The sequence below is a fragment of the Colletotrichum truncatum genome (assembly GCF_014235925.2).
Source record: "Colletotrichum truncatum strain CMES1059 chromosome Unknown Contig_0010, whole genome shotgun sequence".
Taxonomy (NCBI): Eukaryota; Fungi; Ascomycota; class Sordariomycetes; order Glomerellales; family Glomerellaceae; genus Colletotrichum; species Colletotrichum truncatum.
Genome location: NW_027222407.1, coordinates 2265080 through 2285594, shown reverse-complemented (window position 1 = coordinate 2285594; position 20515 = coordinate 2265080). Strand labels below are relative to the sequence as shown.

General features: G+C 52.7%; 4 protein-coding genes across 4 annotated transcripts; 3 read left to right on the top strand and 1 right to left on the bottom strand.

Annotated features, from left to right (window-relative positions):
* Positions 1-2715: 2715 nt before the first annotated feature.
* CTRU02_214090 (cytosolic regulator pianissimo) lies at positions 2716-7007 on the top strand (the record flags this gene model as incomplete). The annotated part of the gene is made up of 3 exons (XM_036724643.1): positions 2716-3659; positions 3711-5169; positions 5223-7007. 3 exons carry the CDS (start codon positions 2716-2718, stop codon positions 7005-7007), a joined length of 4188 nt encoding a protein of 1395 aa, XP_036583762.1.
* Positions 7008-7699: 692 nt separating this feature from the next.
* Positions 7700-9641, top strand: CTRU02_214089 (thiamine biosynthesis protein (thi-4); the record flags this gene model as incomplete). Its single annotated transcript, XM_036724642.1, has 9 exons — positions 7700-7752; positions 7813-7994; positions 8050-8132; positions 8188-8572; positions 8620-8930; positions 8980-9045; positions 9096-9204; positions 9259-9554; positions 9603-9641. 9 exons carry the CDS (start codon positions 7700-7702, stop codon positions 9639-9641), a joined length of 1524 nt encoding a protein of 507 aa, XP_036583761.1.
* A 1000-nt stretch (positions 9642-10641) lies between these two features.
* Positions 10642-13124, top strand: CTRU02_214088 (RNA helicase; the record flags this gene model as incomplete). Its single annotated transcript, XM_036724641.1, has 7 exons — positions 10642-10784; positions 10972-11057; positions 11115-12083; positions 12145-12252; positions 12694-12822; positions 12878-13027; positions 13081-13124. 7 exons carry the CDS (start codon positions 10642-10644, stop codon positions 13122-13124), a joined length of 1629 nt encoding a protein of 542 aa, XP_036583760.1.
* A 5955-nt stretch (positions 13125-19079) lies between these two features.
* Positions 19080-19343, bottom strand: CTRU02_214087 (uncharacterized protein; the record flags this gene model as incomplete). The annotated part of the gene is made up of 1 exon (XM_070206176.1): positions 19080-19343. The coding sequence occupies one exon, from the start codon at positions 19341-19343 to the stop codon at positions 19080-19082; it is 264 nt and encodes an 87-aa protein (XP_070060208.1).
* Between the last annotated feature and the right edge of the window lie 1172 nt (positions 19344-20515).

Genomic DNA, 20515 nt, shown 5'->3' with positions numbered 1-20515 from the left:
ATGGACAAGAGGGTTGAAGAGGGGCAGATAAGTATGTTTATATATCAGACACGCAAGGTTGAGCTCCTTTGGTCTCTCACCTTAGCTTTGTTGGACGTCGCCCACGGACGATAGACCCCAGAGATAGATAGCGTAGTCGCGTCCTGAGTCGGCACTTTTTTTTTTTTTTTTAGGGGGTGCTAGATAGCCCCACGGAACGGCCCCCAATGACCTGAAGGGGCCCAATGACCTGGCCGAACTGACCCGATCGCTTGATAGGGTCCGGCAGCCGTGGGGTAAGATGGTCTTATTGGTGTTGAGTGGAGCACCCGGAGCCCGCCGATGTCCCTAGAGGAGCAATACAGGCACATCGCCGCTTGCAGCCGCCTTAGTGGGAGATGCCTACGGCTTTCTGCGCCTGGGGAGGACGGCAGACGACGCTTGGCTGAAGCAAAAGCCTTTCGGCCATTGAGAGAGGGGCAATCCAAGACCCTTAATTATTGCAAGAGCCCCATTAACGACAAGTATGCGGATATTCGGGATTTGTTATGGGGATGCTTTCAGGTAACATAAAGATAGGAAGCGTCTTATACGTTTGAATATGTTGGGCGGCTCAAGTCTAGGAAGACGGCGGCGCCCTAGGTTAAGAAACTCAACTGTTTTACATTATCAGTAAGACATTCGAAATGTGAAGTCCTGACCGTGCTGTGTCCATCCAAAGTGATCCCAAACCCCACCTCATGCAAGGTCTTCTCAGCACATGTCTCGCTCCTAGGGACCCGGCCGCCCGCCTGCCGTCGTCTCCGAACCTGATGTGAGATTGAGACTAAGTGACATGGTATGACGGCCGATAGGATCCGGGCCCCCGCCTCTACGGTAGTGTGGATATAAGACCGAAGGACCGAAGACCAGATCCCGTCATGATCCTGACAGAAATCATTCTGTTCACGTTTGTTGCTGAAGGCTCGATTGCCCGCCACGTTGGCGAGGATCCTTATCGCGCACAGGTGGATGTTCCCGAGGTATCGAATGACTGTGGATGGGAGCCGGCCGTGTTTCAGCATTGCCAATGACATTCGACGCTGTGGCACAAGAAGCTTCAGACGGCAAGGGCTTTCCTCGGGAACATGGGCAGGATGGTCCATGGTTCTAGAGTCTCACTTGATATGCTGCCCTCTTCTCAGCCTTCGTCTGCGTCTGCTCCTTAGTCATTGTACCGTTGTAAATGTCTTTTGGTTTGGGTAACCAGAGGCGAGGCGATCATTCGTTTTTTTTTTTTTTTTGTGACTCTTTATATAAAAAAATGCCTTTTTCCAATTCTAATTTTCTTTTGACTTTCTCAGGTTCGGATCATTGGCCATTTAGGCCGATTCTCCCATGAGTAAGAACACATCGCATAACAAAACACCATTTTGGTTTATGCCCCAACGACGGAATTGACGGGATGACAGGAGGAATCAACGCATCAAACTGGGTGCCGTGAGTGCGTCTCATTGATCTGTTTAAAAGGGATCAGTATTTTGGGTCGAGTTACTTTTCTCCCTAGACCGGTGATAGAAATGTGAGAGAGATAGTTGGACATAGACATCAGTGAAGGCGTGCGGCCGGGGGAACAATTATAGACCACTGCCAGGTGCTTGCTGAACCTTTGCTAGAAACAGCAGCTGCATTTGCTGACAGCGATAATTGAACTGGTTTTTTGGGCAGCCCTACTGCCACTGTCCTTGCCATGGATGGTACTCTACTTCACACCACGAAGAAAATGCCCGGTCCATGTTCCATTGGTATGGAGGAGATGCAAAGAGGAAGCGGGGCTGAGAGTGGCACAGCTAAGCAGTGTCGTTGTAGGTAGGAGGTCCCTTGGTGTAAACAGGCCCTGTCTCTGCAATTGTTGGCGCCATCGAAGCACTGACACTACCCGGCCTTGGACTTAAACCATGCGGTACTGCACTACTGCACCTCCCACAGCTGCCCCGAATCGACTGGAACCAAGCATTGTGACACTGCACCACAACCTTCAACAATCTACCCCCTGGACACCACCCACACGCGACCATACTGGGCCACTCTGGAGCGCAACACCGACACATGTGGCTCCTCCACTTCTGAAGCTGGCAACAGGCTGGGCCCAACAACACTGTGAATGGCAGACGGTTATGCCCATGGCATCGCACAACGCTACAACAAACTACAACGACCCCATCTCTTCACCAACTGAGGACCGCTCACTGCCAACGATCAACCTCACCCTTCGTCTCCCAACACCTCCCGACGGAGCCACGCAAGCGGACAAGGCTCGCCGGCCGACACCACTTTGCGCATCCCCTCAGTATTGAACTCCATCACATCTCCACCCTGGTCTTGCCTTGGCTCTCCAAGTGGCCGACCGACCGACTTCAACCCGCCTACCCAACAGCTCACGATCGGGACCTCCGCCTTCCTGGCACACATCCCGAGTCGGATCCTATCACATCAATTCGACCCAACAACCCAAATACACATCTCGTCCGACTTTCGAATTGATTCCCCATTTTCCACGTCGCGAAACCCTCCCCACGATTGTCGATAGTCCCGTCCTCTCTGCGCGGACGAAACCGACCAAATCCCCCTCCGGGTCTCAGCCTCAGAATACACCAAACAACTTTTTCAAGACTTTTCGTAGTAACAGTTGCCCGAATGCAAGGACTTTGGGAGCGGCCCCGGAAAAAGGTGGTATCATAGAGAGGTATACCCGCCATGCTGGGCGCATCCGCAACCCAGTCTCAAAAGGCATTGCCGCCTCAGCAATCTGCGTCCAGTGTCAATACCCTCAATCCCAGGCCGAGTTTCGAGCGGGAGCCCAGCGGTGGTGGCCTCCAGCCACCTCTCGCATCTGCAAATGGCCCGAGGAGTCTGGGCGCCTCTGGCGTCAGCTTCGCCCCGCGAGGCTCCTCGCTCAACCCTTCCATCGCCCCAGGAAGCTTCAGTTCCGAGCTGCGCAGCCAGATGATGCCCTCGCGCTCAGGCTCACGAGGCGATATATACGCCATGGATAAGGTCGACGAGGATGACGGCGTCTCTGCCGCCGAGCAGACGCTCGCCAACCTCCGAGAACAGCTGAACCGCGAAATGAAGATCAAGGATGGCAGCGAGAACATGCTAGAGGCCTTGAATGCGAAGAAGGCGAAGCAGACTAAGGAGCAGAGAGCAAAAGTCGAGGCTGAACTCAATGCATCCAACCAGAGAATCAAGATCTTGCGACAAAAGATCGCAGACGCCCAGAGAATAAAGGCCACACCCACCACGCCTACGAGGCAACGAGCCGACGGCCTCATCTCCAGTAACGGCCTCCGTTCGCCCCCTAGTGTGTCGCGCAGCGGCGCAGGATCAGACGCTGAAGATGCCGCCGAGCAATCGCCTACCTTCCTCCTGGCTGAACTGCTTCAGGCGCTGGAACAAGAGGGCATGCCCCCGGAGTACTACGTCAGCCGAGGGAACAGCCTTGTGGACTTGTTCAGAAGGCATCCGACCCTAAAGTACGACCTGGTGTGGTCTGTTTTCGGTTCACGCATGCAAGTCATGCTTCTCAGCGAGGCCAGGGAAGTGGTGGCTGCCGGCTACCGTATGGTCCGCTACGCCATCTCAGATGTGTCTTCCTTGAAGAAGATCCGCAGCTTAAACACCGACATCATTGTTGTGACGTGAGTATGCCCTTATGGTTCATTCAGAGCAAACGGCTGACGAAGGTATAGATCTCTTATTAAGGACCGAAAGGCAGACCTCGAGCGCGAACAAGCTCTCAAGTTTGTCCGCGCCTTTTTGGACGTCAAGGATGGAGCCAAGGAGATTTCAAGAGCTGTTGTACGCACAATAGCGGCAGTCGCAGAGCAAGCTGAGGACCGCTTACGGTCAATTTGCCTAGAGACCTTGGCTGAGATCATGCTCCGCGATCCGGCCCTGGCAGTAGCATCTGGCGGTTTGTCGCCTCTGTCAGAGGCGCTGATCGAAGGAACCTACAAATCACCAGAAACGCTCACAGCCTCTTACCTGCAGATTCTGGACAACCCGCAAAAGAGGATTTACCTGCGCTCCGGCTATGACCTGGAGGTCCTTTTTACGGCCTTTACAGATATCATCCTCGCCAACGAGAGCCTATTGAAGCAAAACTCTAAAGCCATCACCAAGATTTTGAAGAGTTGGCCAGGCCTCATGATACTTACTATGCATGACTCCCGGGCTATCAAGTCCTTGCTTACGAGTATGGTTCTTCCACAACCATCTATTCGGGAGACCGTGATTGATCTCGTTTACCTGCTGCTTCGGATCAAATCACCATCGTGGGCCTCTTCGTTCCTTGCTGGCCGCCGATTGACGACCTATGGACGGGTTGCCAGCCTCAAATCCATGCCAAACCAACAAACGCCACTATCAAATTCGATACCGCAGGAGGACGACAACGGGGAGCAAAACTTCATGGATCACTACACAGCTCTTCTCCTCGCAACTTTCGTCAAGGCCGGCCTGCTCGAAAATTTGCTCCAGGTCGCTAAAACCAGCGAGCCTGCGCTGACAAGAAAGACTTGTCTCCTCATCGGTGAGGTGCTCAAATTGGCAAGCAGACTCCTTCCTTCGTCATGGAGCAACGATTTGCCTCTGCTTCCGGACCTGTTTGCCGCGGCCACTCAGTTCAACGATGACAATAGATTCATTGCCTCGGGCATAGTCTATCAAATCAGCTCAGTGAGCAAGACGCTTTATAGGAGTTCGTCGTCATCCGCGACTGCTGGCACTCTGCCCTCGAACGACAGTATGGGGAACCTTGCCGATATGCACCGCAAAAGCAACGCCGGAATTGTGGTTCAAGAGGGCGCAATCCGACAGCTTCTAGTCGAGTCTAACGTCTTGAACAGCTCCAACTACATGAAGTGGAACTGGGATGTCATTTCACGAATAATTGACGGCCCCCTCCATGATGGTAAACGCCTGGACGAAGTGAACAGGGTCTCCAAGTTTATGAACAGGATCATGAGTTTCTATAGGCCCTTTAAGCATCGATTCTCAGATCTGACAAGCAACAAGAACACCCAGAAGTACGTCAGAGTTGGCTGTGCACTCATGCACACTCTGCTTCAGTCCCCAGAAGGCGTCGACTACCTGCAAGACCACAAACTGCTTAGACAGATTGCTGAGTGCCTTGCGCAATGCGACCCGGTAAGTGCAGCGGTTACGGCAAAGCCAGGGACAAAGACTAACGCACAATACAGAGCAGTGGGCTCACGTCAGCAGACCCCATGTTCTCGCCAGGTCGCCTCCAGAGTACTCTTTGTGCCGGATATTTCCCCATGTTGGGGGTACTCAGCGGCGACCCTAAAGGTCTAGAGCTCCTTCAGCGCTGGCGAATGTTCAACATGATGTATCATATCCTCGGACACAAGCAGCGCCCTGATCTGATCAAGCTGCTTTTATCCAACTTCGACTACAGCATACCAGGGCATCACCGGGTACTTATCGAACAGGCACTGACCTCCGGAACGAGGGAAATACGCATTATAGCAACGAACGTCCTCCGAAAGTATGCTACTCGGCCATTCGATGCAGCACAGCCATCCCACGGCAAGGTGGACTGGAAATGGGCGATTGAGAAGTTGGTCGATCAGCTGTACGACCCCGAGGTGGAAGTGTGTCGGACCGCGGTTAAGATCCTCGAGAAGGCGTGCAATAAGAAGGCATACCTGGAGTACGTTGTTCAATGCCGTCCGACTATGGACCACCTGGGCGAAATTGGCGCCCCTCTCCTCCTTCGATTTTTGTCGTCCTCTATTGGCTACCACTACCTCGACGGAGTTGACTACATTAGCAACGAAATGGATGACTGGTTTCTGGGTCGGAACGACTCGTATGTTGGGGTTATAGAAACCAGCCTGGCCAAGGCATTCCTCGAGAACCCCGAGGAACACCAGAATCGGCTAAACATGGTGGATGAGGCCCATGCTGAAGCCGAACCGGAGAACCATATTCCCCCGCATTTCTACCGAGAGCTTGCCCGAACAGAGGAAGGCTGCAAGCTTCTCAGCGATAAAGGGCACTTTGCGGAATTCGCCAGCACGATTAAAGAATACGGAATGCAATCGGAAGACCCCGAGCTTATGCTTAAAGTCAAAGCATCTATGTGGGCGGTTGGCAACGTCGGCTCAATGGAGTTGGGGGCGCCCTTCATCGAGTCTTGCGATGTCGTCGAGGACATCATCAAGATTGCAGAAGAGCATGAGGTGATGAGCCTGAGAGGCACGGCTTTCTTTGTGCTTGGTCTGATTTCTAGGTCCGCTCATGGCCTGGAGATACTATCGGAATGCGGATGGGACTCCAATCTATCACCCAGAGGAGAATCGTTGGGCTTCTGCATTCCAAATAACTTGACCAAGTTCTTCTCGTTCAAGCCATGGAAGCACGCCATTGCATCCAAGATCGCATTGCCCGATACACAAAAGACTTTCTTAACCCCGCCGCCTCCTACCGAGGCTCGTCCACCTCTGGAAAAGGAGGAGTTGCCATCCTTTGCTGACGAAGCCGCCATCAATCAGCGAATCCTTGACCTCGTTGTTGATCTCGGCAACATGGTTCTCTACAAACGCGCTATGGGCGATTTGATGCAAATCAGGCAGCATAAGGTGGCAGGCTTCAGATGTCCCAAGATGTTCAAGCGCGTGATGACGATGCTTGAATATAACCATTATCGTCTGCCGATCAGGCGAATGGTAATTGAAATGTTCGACAAGAGCGTGCTCCGACGAATCGTGTTTGACCAAGACAGCGACAGCGACGATGACGATGACGAAGATGACGACGACAGAGAGGAGGAGGAGGAGGAGGGAGGGGAGGAAAATGAGGCTGGGGAGAATGTGTCTTCGTCTGGAGACGAGAATCGCACCGAGAGACAGAGAAGCATCTCGGATCCGTCCGAGCTAGAGAAGGAAACTCCTGCGACAAGGACGGATCGGTCGGACAGCCATAGCTCGGTCGAAACAGATGATTCGGTCGAGACTGCGTAGGGCCATGTTGTTGTATCATGGCCGCACAATTTCATGGATGACTTCGCATATTGGGACAGAAGAAGAGAGGAGGTTTTCAAGACACGTCAGGGACCATGATGAGGCGTTTTATTGCTGTTGGTCTTTTTTTGTATTATATCTCGGGGACTCTGGGATGGATATCTCACTCATTTTTGGCCGAGATTTTGGCCAGCAGCAAAAAAGAACTCCTTGGGGAGTCACGAATTGGTATTTCTGGGAGCGAGCTATGGATAGGATGGAGTCGGGCGGCCGTCTGTATATCGATTCCCGGGGGAGTAAGGTGTCGGTATAGTAAGGACAATCTTAAAAGTCAATTGCCCTCATCTCAGGCAAAAGGTCGTGTGTTACGCCAAGAAGTTTGCTAGGAAGGTTTTACTTGAAAAGATTTCGTGATAAGGCGCTTTTGTAAGGCGCGGCGGAAGGGAACTGAATGTTATGGCGCGCCTTATCTCAATAAAAACCTGAGTGAGGGTGGCCCCGCCCCCACCTTGAGTGACCATCTAGTACGAACCATGGCCCTGGTCCGACGTCAACCGTCCTAACGGTAGGCTGCTCCGGACCTACAAGTCGCACTCGCTCTAAGAACGCAAATCTCGTCATTATCAGCCTTCTGACACCAGTGCCAGTGTGGAAGTTTGACCCTTCTGAGTTTTTTCTAGTAGGACGCTACCATGGTTTCGGGACGAGTCCTAGTCATTGCTGGGTCTGACTGCTCCGGCGGAGCGTGAGTAATCACTCGTGGGCCTCTCTTCTTGTGGGCAAATTGAATTAACACTATTCGCAGCGGCCTAGAGGCAGACCAGAAGGTCATTGCGGCGCATGGCTGCTATTCCATGACTGCCACGACTGCCCTGACGGCTCAAGACACCACAGGTGTACATGATATTCACCACGTGCCGCAGGACTTCCTGGTGAAGCAAATCGATGCTTGTGTCAATGACATTGGTGTGGATGTCGTCAAGACTGGTCAGAGAAACACGTTTTCCATAACATTTGGCGATTTTCTTACACCGCGGAACAGGCATGCTGGCTTCTCCTGCCACGATAGGCACTGTCGTTGAGGCTTTGAAGAGACACAACATACCCAAAGTGGTCGTCGATCCGGTAAAAGCTGCCTCCTCTCCACCCTCCTAAAAACCGGTTGCTTAACAAATAACAGGTAATGATCGCAACCAGCGGGGCTCAGCTCCTTCCCCGCGAAGCCGTTGCAGAGTTGCTCGAGGGCTTGCTGAAGCTGACCACCGTCCTAACGCCCAACATCCCCGAGGCAAAGCTTCTCCTCGAAGACGCAGGGCGAAAAGCGATTGAGGTCACCAGCGTCGAGGATCTCGAGACGATGGCCAAGGAAGTTCACGCGCTCGGCCCAGAATGGGTTCTCGTCAAGGGCGGGCACTCACCGTTCAAGGCTGACCTCACCGTTGCCAACACCGAGGAAGAGAAGGGAGTTGTTGTTGATGTGCTCTATGGACATGGAGAGTTTATGCGGATCCAGAGCCCCTATCAGAGTTCGACAAACACGCATGGGACTGGTTGTTCGCTCGCTTGTTAGTCGCTTCTATGACTTCGAGGTGCAGATACTGATCTGTCGCAGCCGCTATTGCATCGAACTTGGCGAAAGGTCTTGGTGTGCCTGAAGCTACAAAGTCAGCTTGCCGGTACATTGAGGCTGCTATCAAAACGGCGCCAGGATACGGCAAGGGCCACGGTCCGCTGAACCATTTCCACTCTATACAAACTCTTCCGTTTGCTCCTGGGCGGTTCATCGAATATATGCTGGAGAGACCGGATGTCAAGGATGTTTGGCGGACATTTGTCTACCACCCCTTTGTCATGGCTATGGGAGACGGAACGCTCCCGATCGAGTCTTTCAAGAAGTACCTCATTCAGGACTACCTCTACCTGGTCTGTCTCAAGCACCCTGTTGGTTGTATTTGTGCTGACAGATGTCAAGGTTCATTTCGCCAGAGCTAATGCCCTGGCCTCCTACAAGGCAAAAAGCATTGAAGACATTTCGGCTGTGAGCATAGAATATTACCATACTCGGTACGGCAACTAACAAGGTCATAGGGGGCTAACATTGTCAACCACATTGCCCGCGAGATGACTCTCCACATCGATTACTGCAAGGGCTTCGGCATCACAGTTCCCGAGATTGAGGCCACCGAAGAACACCAAGGTCAGTATCCGAGGCACCAACACCGGCTTCTGAATTGGTATTGACAGAACGTAGCTTGTACCGCGTACACTCGCTACGTGCTCGATGTTGGCCAGAGCGAGGACTGGATCGGCCTGCAGATGGCGTTGGCTCCTTGTCTACTCGGATACGGTGCCGTTGCTAAGCAGCTTCACGGCGATGTCAAGACGAAACGCGACGAGAATACGTACTGGAAGTGGATCGAGAACTACGTTGCTGATGATTACGTCCAAGCTGTTAAGACCGGTTCAGAGTTGATTGAGAGACACGCTGTTCTGCAGAGTCCTTCAAGCATAGAGCGGCTGGTAAATGTCTTTATCCACGCAACCAAGGTAGGTTTCACAAACCGAGCCTCAAACCGATAGCTGACTGTGCAACAGATGGAGATTGGCTTCTGGGAGATGTTCCCGTCTCGGTGATGGTCCGACTAGGATGGGTGTTTGGTAGGAATGCGCAGAGTATATAGAGAGAGGCTTTACAACAAAGAGGTAGATGGGGTACACAAATCCAAAACGTCAATGACAAATTTTCCGACGTGGTTGTTCAAACACCTCGCTTGCAGTTGACCTGGTCAGCCGTCATCATTCGAAGGCCCAAACAGCCTCACACACACGACGCCTTGCAAAAAAAATAGACCAGCCGGATCAATGGAAGTTGAGCAGAGAGCCAAGAGCCTTGAATTTAGCAGTGTAGGAACTTCAATTCAGTCATCCGAAGCAACTTGCTCTGCTTTCCATTGACAGCCCGGTTTGGGTATACATGCCGTAGCACTATTGAGGCCAAACACATTCACAAAGATAAAGAGCAACCCCCCCTTTAATCCCTGATGTATGTAACCTGACTTGCCGGCTCAAGTCAACCTTGCAGCGGTATCCGCAGCACAAAATCCAGTATATGTTCAATTGGAGACGCCGTCCAAAACAACAGGGTGAGAGACTGAGCGAGGCGAGAGTCATTGGCAAATGTTGCAAAGTGTTGAGGTGTCTTATCGCGAGTCATACCCACTATCTTATCGGTCAGATAAGATAAAGCGGGTCCACGTGCAGCTGCTACGAAGGGGACCCCGACGGTACGTATCCTTTTCGCCTTAGCAAGGTCCCTACAAGCAGCGCCTGCCTGCTATGAAAAGTTTGGCGGCGAGGAAAAAAAAATTCCTACCCCAGCCAAACGCCTTGCGCACCCAAAACCTCCCATCCGTCCTCCTCTTATTTTTTTTTCTCCCTCTTCCTTTGCATCCCTCTCTCCCATCTCACAATCCCCCCCATCTCGCGCAAACAACACTCTTTTCGGTTCATTCCAGAAAAGGGCCTAACCTGCGTGCTCTTCCTATCCACAGTCTTTCTTTCTGCCTTTGACATCGCTCAAAACAGCGAACCCAACGACCAAAAGCTTCTTGCGCGTTCTCTGCCTCTAGTAAACATGTCCTACGGCGGCGGATACGGTGGTGGTGGTGGCCACGAGGGCGGCTACAGAGGAGGTCGCGGAGGTGGTTACGGCGGTCACCGTGATCGCGGTGACAGAGGTGATCGCGATGGCGGTTACGGCGGTGGCTACTCCAACGGGTATGTGTTTGATTGATTCTTCCCAACGGCGTCGGTTTGCAAGATGAGGCTGTCGGGCCTTGGCACCACACGATGATGTGACGGTGCCCTCAAACCGATCTGAGGCATCCCTCAGTACTACAGCATGCGGACTCGAGCATTTCCGACGTCGAAAACTCTTCTTCTTCTTTTACTGACGATGATTTAGCAACGGCTACGGCGGCGGTGGTGGTTACGGCGGTGGCGGTGACCGCATGAACAACCTTGGTGCCGGTCTTCGCCAGCAAGAATGGGGTGAGTATTCGACACGAGATGGCATTGTGAAACATTTAGCTAACTGTAGTTCAACAGACCTCAACGCCCTCCCCAAGTTCGAGAAGTCTTTCTACAAGGAGCACGAAGAGGTTGCCAACCGCAGCCCGGCCGATGTCGACTCTTTCCGCCGCAAGCACCAGATCACCATTGCCGGCACCGATGTCCCCAAGCCTGTCGAGACTTTCGATGAGGCTGGTTTCCCTAGATACGTCATGGACGAAGTCAAGGCTCAGGGATTCCCTGCCCCGACTGCTATTCAATCCCAGGGCTGGCCCATGGCTCTTTCCGGTCGCGATGTCGTCGGTATTGCCGAGACAGGTTCCGGAAAGACCCTGACTTACTGCCTGCCCGCCATTGTCCACATCAACGCCCAGCCTTTGCTGGCCCCCGGCGATGGCCCCATCGTCCTCATCCTTGCCCCTACTCGTGAGCTCGCGGTCCAGATTCAACAAGAAATTTCCAAGTTTGGAAAGTCTTCCCGCATTCGCAACACCTGCGTCTACGGTGGTGTTCCCAAGGGCCCGCAGATCCGCGATCTCTCTCGCGGTGTCGAGGTCTGCATCGCCACCCCTGGTCGTCTCATTGACATGCTCGAGGCTGGCAAGACCAACCTGCGCAGAGTGACTTACTTGGTCCTCGACGAGGCTGATCGCATGCTGGACATGGGTTTTGAGCCTCAGATTCGCAAGATCATTGGTCAGATTCGCCCTGACCGTCAGACTCTCATGTGGTCTGCTACCTGGCCCAAGGAGGTCCGCGCTCTTGCCTCCGACTTCCTTACCGATTTCATCCAAGTCAACATCGGCTCCATGGAGTTGGCTGCCAACCATCGCATCACCCAGATTGTCGAGGTTGTGTCCGAAAGTGAGAAGCGTGATCGCATGATCAAGCATCTCGAGAAGGTCATGGACAACAAGGAGAACAAGATCCTCATCTTCGTCGGCACCAAGCGTGTTGCTGACGACATTACCCGCTTCCTTCGCCAGGACGGTTGGCCCGCCCTGTGTATGTTTACCCCCTGGTTATCCCCTGCCACCTTCGTGCGACCAAGCTAACAACATGGCAGCCATCCACGGTGACAAGCAACAGAACGAGCGTGACTGGGTCCTGGACCAGTTCAAGACGGGCAAGAGCCCTATTATGGTGGCTACCGACGTCGCGTCGCGTGGTATTGGTGAGTATCAAAATCCCCCCACCCTCATGGCAACTTCCAGCAGCCTCGTGCTGTGCTTTACTCTTATGTCTAGGGGCTCTCTTAGTTGCGCAATATTGCCTGATGCATTCGTGTCTCCTTGGTTCTCTCTGCCTGTGTGCGGAGTCTTGGTCTGGTGTGTAGCCGTTGACTTGCTATACTCGCTCTACCACTCTTGTGCCTCCCTTATGCCAATGGTACAAGTGTGGATGTGGCATTTCTTGATTCGATCAAGCTGTCCCCAAGATTCCCCTAGCCCGAGGACCCGGTACACTGAACTTTCCAGGATGGCATTTGACGCATACAGACTGCCCTGTCTTCGACAGAGTGAAAGACAGCCTGATATAATTATCAAGAATACCTGGTTCCATGCTGGAACGTTGCTATACTCATCGTGAGGCGACTGCTAACCCTTTTGACAAGATGTTCGCAACATTACTCACGTGCTTAACTACGACTACCCCAACAACTCGGAGGATTACATCCATCGTATTGGTCGTACTGGTCGTGCTGGCGCCAAGGGTACTGCCATCACCCTGTTCACCACTGACAGTCAGTTTCCCCCCCTTCTTCCGTATCTGCGTCGCTCGTGCTAACATCTCAACAGACTCCAAGCAGGCTCGTGACCTTGTCAACGTGCTGAGAGAAGCGCGCCAGGAGATCGACCCTCGTCTTGCTGAGATGACCCGCTTCGGAGGCGGCGGCGGCGGTCGCTACGGCGGCTGGGGCCGTGGCCGTGGTGGTGGCGGTGGTAGAAGTATGTCGAAATCCGTCAACTGTCGTCGGTGATGATGCTAACAAGATGAATAGACAACGCCAACAACGCACCCCTTGGCGGCGGCCGACGCTGGTAAGCACTTCGCCGAGCGGACTTTTCCAAAGGCGAGGTGATTGATAATCCATGCGGCGGCATATTGCGCAATTCCATGCAAAATCGGCGTTCAAGTAGACGGCGGGGTTTTAGATTCGAGGTACCATGGTCACGCAAAACGTGTCTTTCCAGTCTGGTATCTTTTCCATGACTTCTATTCATTTTCCTTGTGTGTTTATCTTTTTATTTGGCCCACAACGGCTTTGGGTGTTTGCGATTATTTCTTGAGGCATGGTCAAAAAACGTGGATCAGGTTGAACAAAAATTAAAGAGGGAACGAGGACGACCACGACGAAGGATGTCAAAGAGGAGTAGCATTAGAGACCCTCCGTTGGGTCCAGTGACTTTTGACGCTCTTACCACGAGCAAAGATTGGGAATGGCTCTGAAGTTGAGAGCTCAACTAACAGAGGTATTCGTAGATGACTGTATACCAGGCAAGGCTCCCTCAAAAGGGCGGCACGCCACTCAGGTAGTAATAGGACAATCATCCAACGACAGATAATAAGTTTTGATGCGAATGAGGTGCCATTTGCTGATGCCAGTGATGAGGTTGACGCGTCGATGTCTTTGACCTTTGCCGAACTCTTGACCTGTTTGACTTGGTGATGAACGCTGGGGAAGGGACTTTTGATGTTTACGTTGGCTATTAGTTGTCGTTCTCCTTTACGATTTCCTTCCTCTTGTCATATATCACATCTCGGATCTCGATGATAACCTAGACACGATCGCAATGTCGCACATGTTTTTTCTCCTTACTCTATAATTGGCGTCATCAGTCACAACTCCCTTGAACTCGTGGACTGGTTATCCAGTATATCCATTGAACAAGCATAACGTTTCTACAAATGCCTACATTCTTATCCTATCTATTAATCGAGAACACAGTTGCTGATGATTGTCTCCCGTGTTTCTGCGTTTGGTCTTTTTCCTCCTATTCATTTTGTCCTTCTTCTCTTCTCGCGACATCACATCGCAAACAAGCGTCAATCATTCATTCATATTCCAACTCTCCTCTCAATTTTCCAGGAGGAAACCTCCACAATCTGCCCCGTCCGTTCTCACCCCAATAACAACATATTTTACAATTGACCGAGATTCTTCGTTGTAACGTTCTACATGTATTTCATTCTCTTTTCACCATTCCACAATGGCATTTTTTTCTTCTTATTTCTGTTTCAACTTTATTTTTTTTAAGGGGTCTCAGACGTCGTCAGTTTGACATCTACAAGCGCGCAGACTACGCGTCCGTAGCTCACCGACGGCACCGCGACGGACGACGACCGGTATACGATCACAGACAGTAGGTCGAACGAACGAACGAGCAAGCAAACTACCGGCAAAACCGACAGCGAGCGCCACTCCCTTGTCTTCGTCTTTGCAACGGCGTGGAAGAGGGCGAGGGGGGAACTGACCCCGGATCTGCTAGACGTGGGATGACATCCCCTCCCTCTCCCCTTCTTCCCTTTGGCTTCACGACACTTTGTTAGCTGCCCGGCCGTTTTGAGCATTCCAAGCGCAAGGCGGACGGGTGAGGTTCGGAGGAGAACAAGCCGGTAATGGAAGCATGTATGCAACTGCACCCACATGCATTTCCAAACTACCCCGAGTTCAACTACTCCTCGGCCTTTGCTGCCCGCCCAGCTTGTCTGTCTACTTTCTCTATTCCCCTTTAACTTTTCCCCCCTCTCTGGTCCCCCATCTCGTGATGTCTGTACACAGCCAAGTGATTCCATAGCCAAGTGATTCTGCGCTGTCCGCGTCAGTAACCAAGTACAGAACAGCCACAAGATTGGATGACTGGTTCACGAGTAGTGTCATCTGTGCCATCTCCGACGCCGAAGTGTGCGGCCGTCATGCACGGCACGAGCACTCCAGCCATCTGACGGCTTCAGTCACAGCCATCCTCTACATCACCGTATGATCACCAGAAGAAGAGACGCTCGAACGGGCACATGTGCTACTGCTGCCGCAGCAGCTACGCTAAGTGGCTGGGTAGGCTACGTGTACTGCAGGAACCGTGACCTTACTTTTCCCCTCCTTTCTGTCCTCCTTGCAAGTGAAGTCCGTGATGCAATGGAGCCAGTCAGCCACTTTTTCTTCCCCCGCCACCCTCTGGCCTCTCCTTTCTCACGGGCAAGACCAGATGACACGAAGGGGCGAGCATACATGAGAAGGCCGAACAGATGGGGGCGTGGAAAAGGAACATGCATGAATCCTACGCGCGTCGTGCGTGTCTGGCTCGTGTATCGTGTCGTGTCGTCCTTGGTCTTGAAGGCTTTCCCTAGCCTTCTGTCCATCTTGTCTTCCCGCCAGTCTTACCGCATGACGCCGGCGCCTTTTTCTTCTCTGCTCCTTCCCCCCCTTCCTCTTTCTCTGTTCTCACCCCATCGACACCGGAAGGCAATGTCGTGTTTTTGCCCTCACACTCCCCTCTAAATCAAGTAAGGCGGCACCGTCTCTGAATAGGGGCGTCCACTAACCTCCTACGCCATTGAGTTTCCTGATGCCAACGAAGAAGAACCAACGACGCTACAATCGTCCGCTAGATGAGTCCAGCTCATCAGCTAGCGAACTAACCATCAGAGCGCTGCCGGGATAGCCACAAGCCGGGCACCAACATGGGGAAAGTCAGCGCCAGCAACAGCACCAACAGCACCGTCGACGGGTGTGCGAGCGTTGGCAGCGTGCAAAGGAAGGGCAAAAAGAATTGGGACGAGATGCAGTTGATGGAATTGAGGCGGCCCAAACGCTCTGGTCTAAGGGGGGAGGGGGTGTGTCGAACTCGTTCCTCCCATCACCCACGGAACATACTCCGGGAGGGTCTAGGAAACGAAATGAGCCAAGTCGGACACGGAAGATGGCAGAGAAAGCAAGATGTGGGCGGGTGGATTTGTCATTGATCTCTATCCGAAAAAAAGGCTCTCCTCTCAAGATGTCGTAGTAGCCATATCGGGGCTTGGTTCGATAGCTGGCCGCGCCCGCGCGTAACTTCACATGTGTCCTGGCCTATCCTGTTTGACTGCCTCCTCTGTGGTCACCAGCTCGTGACGACAATGATTCCAAAGATTCCTTTAATAAAAACTTGGGTCACAAGGAGGAGGCTGATGAGCAATTTGTGCCAGTTGTCGCACTCCAAACGTATGCAAGCGTATAAGACGAGGTAGTGGTAGACGGAGCCTAGAAGGGAATTACACGGAGAACACAGCTCCTCCCAAGAGTGATCAGCGTCCGTTCTGCAACTGGACGTCCCTCGGGTAGCCTCCGGCGAAGAGGCAAAGATCTTCGGCCTAAAGGTAGCGGGGCGGGGAAACCAGGTAGGGAGAGAAGCGGAGTAGGGGGCTGAAAAAGGACCCTGCCCGCGGAAGTATGTCTTTGTTCGCGGTGGAGCCCTTGTCTCCCCTCCCGCTGCCGGACTCGTCTGTCCTAAGGGTTAATTACAAGCCAACAACTGGATTTCCAAAAAATGACTGACCCACAGACAGCAGATGCGGCTATGGCAGGGCACGAATCATTGAAGTGCGCCACTTGCGATGCTGGGGGAGATTGTATAATTCTCGGGTTAATTACCCACAGTTCCGTGTGTTAGGCCGAGAACGAGGGGGGCCTGGGCGCTCAGAACATCCACTTGGCAAATGTGATGTGGCTCCTCATTCTCTCTCTTCTCATTTGTGTGCGTATGTGTTTGTGTATTAGAAGAGGGGGGGGGAGGGGTTGGTTTCGTATGCTCCCCATGTTACGGCATTGGCATACTGGCCTACGCCTGTCCGCTGTTGCTGCGTTTGGATGAACGGATGTGCCGTCTCAAGCAGGACATGGGTTAGTTTCTCCGGAAGCAAAAACACAGTTGGTCGGGTTCATTGGACACAGAGGAGGGGGCGTGAAAAAGAAGAGAGGCAAAAAAAGGGGATACCATCCTCTTTTTCCGAGTCAGTCAAGTTGGATGACTGATGGATTTGCTCGAGGTATTGGAGGAACGCGCCGTGTGGCGCGGATAGAGGCGTTCCATTTACATCCGAAGTCTGTTTGAGAATGCGGGTTGGGGAAAGAATGAGAACAAAGAAAAGCCCTTCTTTGGAAGCACGGGACGCGAGACGCGACAGCGCCAACATCCAATGATCCGTCCATTTTCTCTAAACTTGAGCTTCTCGCGGGGAAGGTACTGGCGGATGGCGGGAGAACAAAAGGGGGGCGGCCATATGGGTGTGAGATTTGAGATGCGATACTTTTTTGCACGATTAACTGTCATTCAGTGAGAATGTTCCAGTTTCGTCCAAATTGGGGCCAGTAGTACGGACGTTGTCGAGACCGGTGGGAGTGTAAAAGTGCTACGGGTGAGAAAGTTTATTTCAGCACCTGCGTGGTAACATGTGCGGTGATTGGGCGCGTATGCCCTCAAGGGAGATTGAGGTGAGCATGCGGTCTCAGGCCTCGCTGATAGACTGCGCATACCCGAGATCAAATTGCAACTGTAGGGATAAGCGAGTGGTGATCACGACTGAACATGCCTTGGGTCGAGTCTCGAGTCGTACGTTGCCCTGAAGCTTGTGGGTTCTGGTTGGGATTTACACCTACACCAATACATGCAGCCTGCAGCTGCAGAGAGCCCCCTTTGGGCTAGCGCTGACCCCTTCAGTGGCCAGAAAGAAGCCTGCCAATATTCGTGGGCTAGATTGGGCAAGTTTGTCATGAATATGGTCAAGTGTGAATATCGGGGAGCACGTCAGGCGAGCTTGCTGGTAAGTGGGATAGCGTCGGTTAGCGTTGCTGGAAGCCCACCAGGTATGGATTAGGGCGAGCCGTTGACCAGTGCTGAAGAACTGCTAACTAAAAAGAGAACTGTTTACGTCTGTGGCGGGCGTGAGCGAAAGCATGCGGCAAAGCGTCCCTTGTATGGCGTAGGATCATGTTCAACTTGGAGAAAATTGGCCGTAAGCAGGGTGCAGGTTGCATCGTGCCTCGACGACGGAATTCGAGCCCCCAGGCTCACCCTCTCTCTCCCTCGTCCAGCCGCAGGCTAATCGATTTCCAGGTGAAAGAAGGATCAGTCATGAGGAGACGGAGAAAGAAGGGGTGAGGGATGTCATTACATCGACTGTTAACCCGGCCAGAGTATGTTTGTCCCGTCTGTCCCGATTTGCTGAACCATATTCCCTTTTGGTTAGAGAGGGCTTGAGAAAAATAAATGCTCCCGTTTCCCCAGAGAAGTGCCGTGACCATAGTCCCGGGACGCGGTGCGTCGTCAACGCTTTTTAGCCTTTTCGTCATAATCCCTCATACCAAGGCCTGCCCCCTTGTCTCCCCGAACACACTAGAGATGCCGTCCCAAGTAAGAGGATAGGTCAGGTCATCTTGGCATCATGTTACCCCCCCTTTGGCGTTTTTTCTTTGTGCAACTTGATACACACAAAAGGCTAAACGAGTAAAGGAGAAAAGGAAGGGTATTTGGTCATGGAGTGTGTAACCTGGATCCAAGTCCTTGGGGCTCGGGAGGGAGGGCGGTAGTCGAAGGGGCGAGACAGACCAACAAACGTGGTGTCCTGGTCGGGCGGACTATTGTGGGCCTTAACCTCGTCAACCCACAGGGGTTGCGCAGATCCTTGTGAATATCATCCGTCGGGGGAATGCAGCCCAATCCCCTTTTTTGACGACATCATTGACTGCTGCGTGGCCCAATCCCAGGGGGCCCATCTTGCGACAGTCTCAATCTATCCTGTGCTCCTTTTTGACTTTTCTCTTTCGTCCCTCCCCCTGTTATTTGAGCTCACCGCGGCATCAATGGGAACGGAACCCTGTGTGCTGCTTAAAAAATTCCACTTTCGGATGCAGTGTTGCAAAGTGGCAGTAGGGTGAAGGAGTCTCTCAGATGCCGACAAGCTGGCTTCTTTACCCATCGACCGATTGCCGAAGCCGTTTCGGAAGCGTTCAAGGTCCCATAATCACAGCAGCAGCGACTCAAGAATTCGTGTGCTGCGGCAGGGCTGGAGAAGAACAGCCAGGCCGCGTCTATGGTATACGCAACCCTTCCTTGAGTCGGATGACTCAGGAGAGGTCTGGACCTGGCCGCGAGCAAACATTTGCTGACTGCGGTTCCCTGACATCCATTGCATTTCCGATACGAACAGATGCGCAACAATGGGCGCGATATCGTGGCTCCAACGTTTTAGCCAAATGACTATGAGGACAACCTCCAACGCAAACATGTTTCTGCTTCATTGCACCTACTAACCGATGCGCAGACGCCCTTCAGCCATAAGGCTAGCTAGCCATGAGATGGCACCCTGTCGATTTCGGACGGGGAGTAACGGGGCGCGGCTTGTCAGAGAAAAACCAACCTTGAAATGGCGCTTGGTTTGATCCTAACAACTGTCAGGCCAGCAAATTGTCCTTTGGGGGTGGGGGGTCCTTGAGCGCGATTTTCAACCGGCGCCGGCACCGTCATCGGGAGCGAAGAAAGAAAAGGGGGGTTAAGTTGATAACCCACGAGCCCGTGATCACAAAAGGAGCCACTAGAACTATGATGGGGTTGGGAAGGGGCCTTTGTTGCGCTTGCGGGCGTCCCATAAGGCATCGTCTGCCCGGCTCGAGACTTGGCCGATGCAACTTTAGCGCAGGCTGACGGCTAGTTGGGCTAGATCGACCTCTCTCCAGTAGGAAGTTGCAGCAAGGCAGTCGGTTCCGATGATCATCTTTCCCAATACTCTCATCCGCCGCTATCCTCATTAGAGGCGCTACGGATGAAGGGAACAAGGTCGCTCATCAGTATGACCATGTGGGACGGCTTGCCCATCGTCGACGGGAGCTTTTGTTGGAGGCAAATCTAGGGGCGGGAGCGAGGGCTAGGGCAGTTTGACGGATGGCATCCCAGCGCTCGTCCTTGTAATGTCACATCGTCGGATGTGCGTGGCTGCCCAGCCTCCATGACCGAGCGCTGCTTGCTGAATACTCCTGCGTTCCAATCTTCCACTGCATCTAATGTACAGATGACACTAAATGTTTGAGAGTAACGCCTTCCTCCAAAGTTCCTTGTCTTCATTGCTGTTTAGTTCAAAGCGCACAATCGTTGATTGCTGAATTTCACGGCAGTTGGGGATAGGGGATGCGGATACTGCGAGAGGCATTTCCGTCTGCACGGACAATGTTCGCTGTGTATGGCCAGGTGCCCTGTTGGGATGAATGACTAGCGTCGAAAACATCCAAGCGGTTTCAATAAATGGAAACGTGATGGGCTCGTATTTGGGTCCTGGCAGTGTCTCGTCTATGCTTGGATGTCAATAGAAGGCTTCGCCACTCAGGGGTAACTTCAATTTTGTTGAAGAATTGCGAAGTCTCGACGGGGATTGGTTGTTAAGGAAAAGAAGCACACATCCATGCC